This window comes from Agelaius phoeniceus, chromosome 5 (genome assembly GCF_051311805.1).
Source record: "Agelaius phoeniceus isolate bAgePho1 chromosome 5, bAgePho1.hap1, whole genome shotgun sequence".
Lineage (NCBI taxonomy): Eukaryota > Metazoa > Chordata > Aves > Passeriformes > Icteridae > Agelaius > Agelaius phoeniceus.
The window spans coordinates 23,847,990-23,860,308 of NC_135269.1; the positions used below are offsets into that span (position 1 = coordinate 23,847,990).

Sequence of the window (12,319 nt, forward strand, 5' to 3'; positions counted from 1 at the left end):
TCACTCATGGCAGGTCATGGCACTGACAGCCCTGGGATGTCAGCTGAAGACCTAAAGGGGGAGTGTGTCTGAGCTGAGACTTCTGCAATGCATGCCAGGAGGTGACATCGGCCTTTTTGGACAGACACCTCTAACCTGTAGCACTTCTCCTGCATTGTGATATTTTCTCCTTTTATTCCTAACCAATTTCCACTTCTCGTGAAGTCCACGACTTCTCTTGCTGTTTTAGAGCATCCTTCTCCCTTCCTGCTCAGTAGTCTGGCAGGACCAGGTGCTTCTGGGGAAGGGCTGAGCCAGAGGCTGTCAGCTTCTCTTGTGCTTGCCAAGGCAGGGAGCTCCCTGCCAGCACACGTGCCCAGGGCAGGTGTGTGTGCAGGATGCAGCACCAGTGGGTGCTCAGCTCAGGATGCTGGTGGCTTTAAATGGTCCTGGGGCACGGACAGTGCAGACTCAAGACCTGGCTTCACAGAAGGGTTTGGCACAGGCTATGCAGGGAGAGAAGCAGGAGGAGCTGCCAGCCAGCCCACAAATAACTTCCCTTCCCCTGGGAGGGAAGTGCAGCTGGTGTAGCATCACTCCTTCAGTGGTATGTGACTTTTGCAGCGGAATGTTTTCGTGTATTTGGGGGACATTTAAAATAAGTCCAGGCTGGGGAGGGTTTGATTTTTTCTGGTGGGTCTGGCCTGCTGTACCTGCTGGGGTTGGGCTTTCCTGAGCAAAAGGCTGAGTGAACAGAACATGCATCTGGCCATCCCATAACCCTCATCTTGGATCTTCGTCCTCCTGTATTGCCCTTGTCACAGTAAGCTGCACTTGCACAAAGGGGAGGTTAGAGGCATCCCAAAGACAAATTCTGGAGATTTATTATTCTGTTGAGTATTACTACAACTGTCTTTTATCTGGGTAGCAACCCTCTCCATTGATGCACATTTCTCTGTATATGCAGATAAATGCATTTGCCAAACTCATTCCTCATTTTGATTTAAACAGGGCTCCCCTGGGTTGAAATACTGTATCAGGCTGACTCCAACCAAGTTACAGAGCAATGCTACAGCAAGGGAAGGCCACAGAATGCAATCCCAGAGAAAACAGCAGTATCGCATGAGTTGCAGCCTAACAAAAATAGGGGAAATAACTCATTCCAACCTCCACATCTGAAATGGTAGCAGAGACAACCCTGGACCTATCTCTGGCAGGAAAACCACTCTACTCTTCTTTGAAGTTGAGATGGGAGGACTGACTGTATGAAGAGCTCAGAAGTGCCCCAGTGCTTGATTTCCCCTCCCTCTCTTTTGACACAGAATATTAATCCTGCTTAATGTAGGAAATACATCGTGATCACAGCCTTGGGAGGCAGAGCAGGATTTAATCTCAGGAAGGTAACGGGTATTACTCACATCTCCAGTGGGGCAGCTGTCATTCAAGGACTGTATTTAGCTTCAGAACTTCCAAAGGGATTCACCTGGCCCTGTGTCCATATGAGCCCTAATGAGTCAGTCTGAGCTACACAAATTACAGTGATGGACTGTCTGTGATAAGCACACTACCCAGTTTGTGCATGAGTGTATTACATGGGCAGAGCAGCATCCCTGAGTCCCAGCTGCATCCAAGCAGTGGTGAGATGGAGAAGGGGCCCTGGATGCTTGCTGAAGGGAAAGCAGGGAAATGATGATGAGGTTGTTTCTCCTATTCCTTCTCTCAGTTGTACTGGTAATTATGAAGCTTTGTACGCTGCAGTTTGGAACTGTCATGCCCTCATCAGTGTGCATGCTCTGAGCACCATAATAAGTAATTTCTCCTGGCTGTCTCTGCTAATCTTTCTCCTCTGTGCTGTAATGGGCGGGAAGTTGGGCTCAGCCACAGCATGTTAATAGACTGCAAGGGAGCCAGCTCAGAGCAGGCAATGGGGAGCTGGTGGGAATGGGGAGTGAAAAAAGTGGTACAAGTAGTTGCACGGGTGCCCAGAGTCAAAAATCTGCCGAAAGTTTTTTTGGAAACAGTAGTGATAGATGGTGAGAAGGATGCACTGTAAATTTTTTCACAGGGCTTAAAAAATTATGAACAGCATTCCCAAAGCCAGTCAGGGACATGGTATCTGTTCTTTCCAATAGCTGCAGGCCTTTGGGATAATGAATTCCAAGAGTCTCTCTGCTATCCCCTCAGGGACACTGTGTCTGCTTTCTAAACCCCTGCACTTGCTGCTCTTTATTCTGACAAATACCAAGCCTCGAAGAACAAGCAAAGCTTTGGATCAAAGTGTCTGTTGGAAGCAGGAGGCTGAGAAAACAGATAGGTAGGCAGAGGTTTCAGGGTCTCATCTGGGAACGATGGGGCACTGCAACCTGAGGTGGAGTGGTTGGCAAGCCTGACAGATGAGTGGTGTGGAGAGCATTGGAGATCACAGATCCAGCATGTGAGCATCAAAAGGGCCACGGGCTGAAATGTCAAGGGTGCATTGCTAAGGCAGAGCAGTGTGAACAGAGCCCCTCACAGGCTTTGTGATCCTAAAGTGACGAGAGCTGAGACAAGTGCCAGGGAGGATAACCTATGGCCAGTATGTGAGGAGATGAGGTCTGGACAGACATATCCTTTCCTGCTGCTCATCATCCCTTTCTGCACTGCAGTGTGTCTGAGGGCTCTTGTGTGGCTTTTAAATCTGCACTTGCAGCATGGGCACTCCAGATGGTTGAGCATGCCAACAGGGTGAAGGGAAGACAACCAGCAGTCATTGGCCAAGCTCTCCTTCCTGAGAGTGTCCCTGTAACACCCCTCCAAAGCCAAGCCTTGGAGTTTATTTAATTCCCCTCAGTCTGAGAAGCCACTTCCACTCTGCTATTGAATGCACAGCACCCAGGCAGCAAAATTACAGTTTTAGTAAAGTTTGGTGTACTTGCTCTGTAGAGCGCAAGAGTGTTGTGGTTCCATCCTGGGTGGCAGCTAAGCCACATACAGCTACTTGCTCCTTACCCTCCCGCTGGAATGGGAGGAGAGTCAAAAGAGTAAAAGGGAGAAAAAGGCAAAAAAGTGAAATAAAGGCATTTTGATGGGTAACACAAAAGTTGTGCACTCAAGTTAAGCAAAAAAAGGGATTTATTCACTTCTTCTCATGGGCAGGCAGGTGTTCAGCCATCTCCAGGAAAGCAGGGCTCCATCACACATAACACTGACTTGGGAATACAAATTCTATCACTCCAAATGTCCCCCTTTCTTTCTTCTTCCCCCAGTTTTATGTGCTGAGAATGATGTCATATGATATGGAATATCTCTTGGATTAGTTGGGGTCAGCTGTCCTGACCCCAACTAATCCAAGAGATATTCCATATCATATGACATCATTCTGGCTGTGAACCCTTCCAGCTCCTTGTGCACCCCCAGCCAACTCACTAGTGGGGTGATGGGGGACACAGAAAATGCCTTGGTGTTGTGTGAGCCCTGCTCAGCAATGACTAAATCATTGGTATCATCAACCATGTTTCCAGTACAAATCCAAAACACATCCCTACTCCAGCTACTGTGAAGAAAATCAACCCTTCCCCAGCCAAAACCAGCACAGGCTGCCAGTGAGCTTGAGCCCCTGCTCTTCTCATGCCCACCCACGCTCTCCGACCATTCTGTTTAGGGAAATAACTTTTGCAGCTCATGTTCATGGTGTTTCCACTGCTCCAGCATAGGAGAGCTCAACAAGCTCGAGTAAAAGGTGCTTAATGTTTAATCCTGCTTGTGTTACAGCTCACTGCTTGAATGAGTGGCTGTTGTGTATGGGTTTGACATGCATTTCTCAGTGTCAGTCTGATGGAGCCTGTGCAATGGTGTGACTCAGGGCCAGCCCAGAGTGCCCTTGGATAGAAGAGCTGGGACAGCAAAGCTGCACTTGGAGCTGGTAGGGCTCTGTTAGGGACTGCAAGGGCAGGATGGCTCTGTTGTGTCAGGATGGGCCCATACTGTTCAAAACATTGTGCTCTGCTCTGGTGCTCAGGCTGCCTCCAGAAGAGCTGCCACCATCCCCTGAGATGATGCAGCCCTCTGACAGGGTGTCTCAGGGGCTGCAGGGATGGTTTAAATGGCAATGGAGGGGAGCAGCCAGAGCAGTCTTGCTGGAGAGGTGACTGCCAGAAAAGAGCTTAAAACTGCTTCAGCACCAAGTGGTTTATCACTTGTCAGAGCCATCAGTCCTGCAGCTCTCCCCTGCTCTGCACTTGCTAGGAGAGCCCAGATGTGCTGTGCTTTTGCTGCTGGTTCCTTGTGGGATTTAATTTCTCTTTCTCGCTTCCCCTGCAGGGGTTCTCGCTTGTGGCTGGCATGGCAGAGTATGTCCCCCAGGCTCCCTCCACCTGGCCTGCAGGCCCACAGCCCCCTCACACTTCTGCCAGCTGCCCCCTGGAGCCTGTGGATCTGGGCACCTCGGAGCAGCCAACACCACCAGAGCAGCCACCCTCCTCCCTGGAGCTGGGTGAGGATGAAGAAGTCACCTCCCCTCCGGATCCTGACGTCCCCTACCCAGACTTGGCCCCTGTTGTCTTCTTCTGCTTGAAGCAGACCACGAGCCCACGGAGCTGGTGCATCAAAATGGTGTGCAACCCATATCCTTTCTGAGCTGCCCCTTCTCCCTCCCTGCCTCTGGCTCCCTCTGCCCTGTCCTCCCCTCATCCTGCCCTCCTGGGGTGCCTTGCAGGTAAGGAATAACTTTTATTACATTTTTAACAACCTTCTTTGTTCATTGCTTGTGTTTAAACAGAACCTTTGCTGGTGTGATTAAAAGACATTGATTATGAAAGAAGGGACTTCAGGAAGAGCCACTGACATTCCCAGGCACAGGGACTGGGAGTAGGGAGAGTGGAGGTGTGAGGAGGGGTACATTAGAAAGCCTGTTCTTCCCCTTCCCAGCTCCCTTTTTGCCTGGGACAGAGTAGGATTTGCCAGCCCAGGAGCTTTTCAGTCTGCCATGAGCAGTGGAGGTGTCTGAAAACAGAGGCTTTACTGAGAGTTCACCTTGCCTTAGTGAGGGAACCACCATTCCTTCTCCACCCTGATTGCAGGGAAACCCAAGTAACCCTTTGCCTTTCCATGTAGTACATGTCACTGTCCTGCCAGTGCCTTGTTGGGATGTCTGGCCAGGAATGAACAGGAGAGTGTGTGCTCCACACAGCCTGGGAGAGATCTCTGGGACACAGGCATGTCCTCCTCTCCATGGTCAGCAATCACACACAGGTGTTGTCACTCACGCTCAGTGCCTCGATGGCAGGAGGGCCCCTGCAGCCCAGCAGTGCCCATGAAATCCACCTGCACAGCTCATCACCAGGAGCCTGCCAGTGTGCTCTGTGGCTCCAGTGGTATAAATGCCAGGTAGAGAAGAGCAGTTGTTCCTTGAACTGTGGGATCATGGACAGTGTGGAGGAAATGGAGAAGATGATGAGTCATCAGAGAGGTTGGTCTGAGATTTTATGTGAGTGTTTTTCTAGCTGGAAATCTCAACTGGCAGCACTTTCTACCAGGAAGTTTCTTAGTTCCTAGTTAGGTGGGTATTAGCTATGAGGATGCCTGCTCTGGGTTTGATGTATAGATTAAATCTGAATGTCTGGGCATGTAGTGGAGCCTAGCAAAATGTTTCCAAGAGTATTTTCAGCTTTAAGAGCCTAACCCCGGGTGAGGACTTTGAAGTAGTGTCAGCAGTAACAGCTGACCTTAAATGGATGAGATTTGTTTTAATTTCAAGTGTAGGTAAAGGTTTGTGTTTGAGCTCTGAGCTCTTGTCTTAAAGTTCAAAAGCCACTGAAGAGTGGTTGCAGTCTCAAACACAGGTTATGGCTGAGAACACATTGGAGATTTAGATATTTTGCTTTCTTTTCCACTGGCTGCTCTATAAAATTTTAAAACTTTGTATTGAATTATGCATTGCTTTTCTATCACAGTGTGCCTGTGCTAGTTATTATGTCCTAGGAATCTTGTCCTAGCATGTGGTAGAGCAGGACTCAGAGTAAAGCCCAAGACATTTGTGTGACGATAAAAGGCTGGATTTGGGAAGTGAAAGAAGAGCAACAGCGTGGGTTTGGGATGAAGGCTTGCTTTTGGATGAGGGAAGGAGGTTGTGGTGGAAGAAGAGAAGAGCCTGTCCTTATTGCTGGCTAAAAAGTCACTCAAAGTAGTCTCTCCAATTTGGTATATTGCAAGGAGTTTCCTTTAAGTTGTTGGAACTATTATTCAAGAAATTGGCCTGTTTTAGTTTTTAAGTGTTATTTTTGTCCTAATCAGCAGACAAATGTGTTCTTTGACTTGGAAAATGACTTTTCCTTATTAGAAACTAGACAAAGGAGGAAAAAGCCTCATCCAATCACCTGTTGATGACCTTACATGTGGCCACCAGGGAGTGAAGGGCAATGGTGGGGCTGCTGGTAACCTTTTGGAAGGGTTGTGTCAAACTTGAGGTTTCAACTCAGCTGTGTGATGTTGGGAGATTTCATGACTAGTGGAGACTGAGAGGTGAGGATTCAGCCCCTCTTCTGATTTCCTTTCAACCCCTTGTGCTTCTCTTTTTAAAAGGCTCATGAAAGAAATGTTTACCTTTTTTTCTCAAATGAGGTGTTGCTTTTGCACCCTGAAGGCTTTTTACCTGTAATCATATGCTCTTGGCATCAGACTTTTTTTTTAACAGCACCATAGACAGGATGCATTTACATGGCCTGGTGGCAGATGCCTGGCTGGGAATCAGACCCTTCACAAGAGACACTTCTATGAAAATCAAATCATATCTTCTAGGAATTGATATGCTTGCCTGCTTTTCATCCTTGCTACACTGAGCTATTGGGTCTCCAATGTGCTAAAGCTAAGCAGGGGCAGGAGGAGTCACTGTCATAGGTCAACACCTGGCCTTTTGTGAAGATTCAGCAAAAAGATGGGGCATTCATTAAATGCCTATTAATCTTCTTGTGGAATTTTTTCCTGGATTAGAGCTTCACAATTGCTGTTGTGGAAGTACTGTCAATGAGATTTAAAAAGGAAACTCTGATAGTTAAGGGCCATGTAACAATTTTTTTAAGTACGAGGTCATTAACCACCAAATTTCAATTTAGGTAATTGCATTCTAACTACTTAAATCCCTCTCTCCTGGAGATTATTTTTCCTTTTGTGAGCAGTCCTGCAATTTTGTTATGTGCTATTAAACAGCTGCCATATTGCTTTGCTGCAGTGCAGTAATAGGAGAAAGAACTGCTAATTTCTTTGCTTTAAAATTCCTTCTGGAAGCATGTTAGTGTAGAGATGTGTGATGCTGTTGTTGCTAAAGTTGTAGATCCTAACTGCCTTTTAAGAAGAGGACTATGATGCCTGTGAAAGTCCATGTATTTGTCCCCAAAGGGAGTATTTGCTGTGTTTTTGCTGTTGTAGTGTGTGGTGAAAAGGAGCCTGATGCTTTTGAGTTTGGTGATTTGAATGTTTTTGGGATGGCTTTACCTACAGCTCAAGTGAATGCATGAATAACTTTAGTTTATTGGGAAGCAGTTTTTTTAATTTATTCCTAATATACTTTATTAGAGACAGGTAAGTGCTGTTTCAGCTGGGTGTGCAATGCAACTCAACAAGCACCTGGAGCCTGGCTTGTCCCTTGATTAGAAAGGAGTTGTTGTGATGCAGCACATGAGCAACCAGCCAGCTGGTTTGTTTAGGTTAATTTGTGCTTTGGTAACAGAAGGCTGGACCACTTGGAGTTGTAGATCATGGAGCTGTTGCAGCTACAACATTAATAGTCATTATTTGAGATATGGTTATGAAAATGGCTGGAAGATTTTTTTTTTTTCCTTTTATAAAACCTAAACTCTGTCATGTAGGATTTGGAGTCAAGCTTGGATGGGGAATAGGATGAAAAGCATAAAAAACATGTTTCTAAACCAACTGCATAGCATTTATCTTATGAATTTATGAAATTTTTGGGACTAAATAATGGGTATGCCACATGGCACCTTAAAAATGGATTCTCATGAGAAGCTCTGCAGTTCACTGCTCTGTCATTTTCTTGCTTTTTATGTACCAACCCCTTGGTGAAGCTGTTGGCCCTTTGGGCTTCTGTTTTGCTGTCAAGCAGTGAAGTGTTGCATTTCCAGCTGATTTCAGTGGTGTAGGAGCAGCAGGTCAGATCCCAGATGAGCCAAAGCTTATGTGCACACTTAATTTTTATTACTGGAAGCTGTGTTTTACAGAGTATTGAGCAGGGTGACTTCTTACAGCTGTGGCATGACTGTGTGCACTGAGGAGCTGCCTTGTAGCTCATTAGTTTTAAAATCCACTGAACAGGGGCTTTGCCATTGTACCTGCTGCCAAAATCCCACCTTGCTTCTGGAGATAGCTTTCCTGTGGCTTTCACTGGTGGCATTGTCAGCTTGGACTGTGTGCTCTGTGCACAAGGAAACAGGACTGGCCTTGAGCATTTTGGTTGGAATCAGAGGAACCCTCAGCATTTATTCCCCACAGGGATAATTTATGTATGAGTCAGTGCAGTATAGGATGGCTGGTGATGGCAATAGTGATGTTTCATGCTGGCACTGCCCCCTGAGAGCCAAGTGCAAAGTGAAATTTTGGAGAAGAAAAAAATGTGTGAGTGGATTGGTACTTTTATTGGTGGCAGAGGCAGGAGGTGCCACAGTGCATGGGGACTGTGGGCTGCCAGAATCACTGCTTTTTGGGTGCTCTGTGGTCAAGGGGGCAACAACCCCATTGCTCATTAAGCTTTGGGTGAATGTGTTATATATATAAAATATGCCTATGTCAGATACCAGTTTGGGCAATTAGTTTATGTCCAGTGAAGTTCTCTGTGCACATTCTGTTGTATGTTGTGTGTGTTTCTGCCTGAAGTTTGTAGACTGTCAAACCCTGGACACACTGTTCTTAATGACTGGCTGTAGTTATATAATAAACAAGCATAATCTGCAAATTTATTGCAAATCTTGTAGTAGTTGATGACTGTCTTAAGGTCTGAGTTCCTGTAATCATTTGAATTTTACTTTTCTTTTTCACATGTGTTTGTATATATAAATAAAAATAATGGTTTTCTGCATCTCTTGTAAGTAGAGAGAAGCTTGGAAATGTGACCAGAAAGTCTAATAGTACATCAAAAATTGAGTGGCTTATTAATTGTAAGCAGCATTGATCATTCTTGAGAACCTGGGGATCATGGCTTTCTGCTCTGGGGGTCATCAGTATCAGCTTTTAGGTGCATATTTGAAAAAAAACCAAACTATATGTTGTTCATGTGTCTCCATTTTAAGGGCAGCTCTCCAGTCTCTCTTAAAAAGCCTCTCTCAGAAGACACATGAAGAGTCTGGCATTTAATTGAGGTCTTTTGACAGCTTTGTATCATTCTAGGTAACCTGGCAGATGTTGCTGCTGTGCCCTCCTTCCAGCCAAGGAGATATATCTATACACCCAAGCCCCACCAAGTGCACGATTTTTTTTTTTCTCTAAGAGGTTATCTGACCCCTCTGCACTCCTCAACACTCTAAGGCAACTTTGCAGTTTCTCCTGTTGCATTGGGAACTGAGATGGCCAGAGCTGTGCAGTGTTGGGGGCACTGGTGTTCCCATGGACATGTGCCAGATGACTTTCAAGCTTTGAGGGAGCAAGACTGCTTTAGGTTCTGCTGGGTTTTCTGCCACTACCAGCCTCCCTGCTGGAATGGAGCTTGCTATCAGCAAATAAGGGTCACTTCTAATAAGTCAGTTGTCTGGTATCTTGATTAATATTTGAAGGCACTGAATGCAGTGGATCAATCTATCATCAAGTGCCCTCCTCCCCTGTTGTGTTAGCAATGTGCCTTAAAGCAGACATGTCTTACCCTTGTGAACTGACCCTTAATTTCCCTGTTAATTTTTCCCTTGGAAAGCTGATAGGCTTTACCCCATCTAACTCCACCTGTCTGAAAGCCATCCAAGGTCTCTGTACGTATTTGACAGACTGCAGCAGGAAATTGAGTGTGCCTAACTGAGCCTCTCTCTTCAGAGGGAGAAGCAGATCTCTGGAAGTTCTTCCTTTAGCAAAGAAGTAGTTGCTGGATAGCAGGCTGTAGGATTTGCATTTAGGATTGCTATGCTGTTTGGTTTCCCAGATGCTCTAGAAGACGGCAAAGGGAAAGACAAGGAGCAGGTTTCGTTTTGGAAACTGCACAGTCTGAACATTTTAATGTTTCCATAATGAAATATTGGGTAATCTTAGTTTTGTGGGAGAAGAACCCCATCCACCTGGACTCTGGATTGGGGAAAAGTAATTCTCTGAATTCCAGATTTTCTTAGGATAGCTGATTGTGGTTGGTAGGCAGGTGGCAGGGGAGGCATGATAGAGCTCAGGGCCTTCACAAGTAGTTGAGAAGGAAGTTGTTTCCACAGAACTAGTGACAAGGGAGTGCCATTAGTGCGGGTCATTTGATGTGCAAATTTACGAGGGAAGTTTAGAGGAACCATTCGCACAGTCAGATGTGGTGTAAATGGAATTTAAACTCCTGCATTGTCATTAGTAGCACACAAGGGATGGATATGTTTGAAGGGGATTTGCATGCTTGAGATCTGTAAGAAATTGGCTGGGTTGTGTGTATGTGAGATGTATGCAATTTCAGGCAAGTGGGCAGATGTAAAGGGATGAGGTCTAAATTTGGCTGGCTTGCAAGATGGCCCTGGGTATCTAAGCACAAATGTTGAAACAGGATAAATCCCTGCCTCCCATCCCTTTAGCTTAATCCCTGGAGGTGTTTTTTTATAGTGAGAACTCAAAGACCATGGTTTGGAAATGAAGCAGGACAGCAGCATGTGCAAAACCAGGGCTCTGAAGATTTAATGTTCATAGGGTCTAACACAGCTGGAAATAAGGCTGAAAATTAGTGGTGCATCCTTACTGTCTTCATTCAAAGCTCTGAGCATTTTTGCTGTTACTGAAAGATGGATTCCTACTGTTGGAGGAAGGGCTATAAGAGCAAAGCACAGAGGAGCCTGTGGTTTAGGAGAGGGGTATTTCTGCTTTGTGTTCATAGTGCCCTGTTTCCTTAATATGTTTCAAACCCAATAAAAAACCTTGTAGGCCTTCTACATGCCCTGATGCTTTAGGAAAGCAGGGCTAGAACTCTTACTGCAACAGCTTTTGATGAGGTGCCTTAATATGGCACCTGGGTTTATGGCCAATGAATGTGGAAAGTGCAAGGAAGCAGGGGAGAGAGCATCCAAGTCATAAAATTGACTGGTGTCAATCAGTGTTATCCAGTTATACCTAAGAAGTTTGTAAGAACAAATCTGTATGCACCAGCCATTGCTCTTCAGGTGAGGCTGGGGAGATTGGTCCTGTTTTGTCTTACAGCACCGTGTATTTGTGGCAAGCTGGGGGTATCTGGTATTGCTAGGCCAGAAGAGAGGGATGGTGTGCTCAGCTGGGATGCAGGGATGGTAGCAGTGCCTGTGCTGAGGGACATCCCATCCCTCTGAGGAATGCATTCCTGAACTGAAACAAATGCTGAAAAACCTTTCTGGAGCATATTGTGCTTATTCACTGGAATATATTTTGCCTTGGAGATGAGAACCATTTATTCTTTGAAAAATGGTCAGTTTGCCTTTTTCAGCCTTCATGAACACCGGAGCAGGGGGTGTTAGAGTGCCAAAGGGGCTCCTGTTGGAATAGAAAGGGCAATAAAAATGCTCCTTTTGAGTTCAAGACCTGGAAAATACGCTGACCAGACCTCTAATAGCATGTCTTGTTATAACAATGTGAATTAACCACTAACAAATTGACCAGCTGCTTATTTGAGGACTTGACACTCTCTGTCACCCTAGACCATGGGAAGGGCCTGCAGCTGTGGGTTGTGAGCAGAGTACTTCACAGGAGCTGTTTCAGGTGAGGGACAGTCAGCAGAGCTGCAGCTCCTCTGCAGCAAATGGCCTGCAGCTGGTCCCAGTGTGGCTAAGATGAGGCTGTGAAACACTTGGCCCATTACAGACCTGTGGAGAGAACAGGAGCAGAGTCTGCCAAGCCATCAAGCTCTAAGCTGGAGAGATCTTTGTGTTCCTGGAGAAACACTATCTTTGGATAGGCACTGGGTTTTGGTGTAGGAAGGCTCTAGTCTGGTGTAGGATGCACCAGGCTCAAGCTTGAACCCTTTTCTGTCTTGTGCTTGCTTTGCCCACTGGTCCTGGCTGGCCTGGAGCACCTTGGTCATCCCTTTCCTGGAGTGCCTGGTGTATCTCTGTGCCACTGCCTCTCCTGTGCTTCCCTGTGTGCTGAGGGGCAGGGAGCCCAGCCCAAACATGTCCTGTTTGAAAAGTGCTGCTCTTAAATGGGGTTTTACAGCCTCTGGCTG

At 46.3% G+C, this 12,319-nt stretch overlaps 1 protein-coding gene across 6 annotated transcripts in view; it reads left to right on the forward strand.

Annotated features, from left to right (window-relative positions):
- CACNA1I (calcium voltage-gated channel subunit alpha1 I) overlaps positions 1-12,319 on the forward strand; it is a 169,447-nt gene that overhangs the window by 9,202 nt on the left and 147,926 nt on the right. For all 6 annotated transcript variants that reach the window (XM_077178588.1, XM_077178589.1, XM_077178587.1 and 3 more), the window contains one exon: positions 4,279-4,579. In XM_077178588.1, coding sequence (XP_077034703.1) covers positions 4,300-4,579 — 280 coding nt within the window. In that variant the 5' untranslated portion in view covers positions 4,279-4,299. The remainder of the gene's footprint in view (positions 1-4,278; positions 4,580-12,319) is intronic.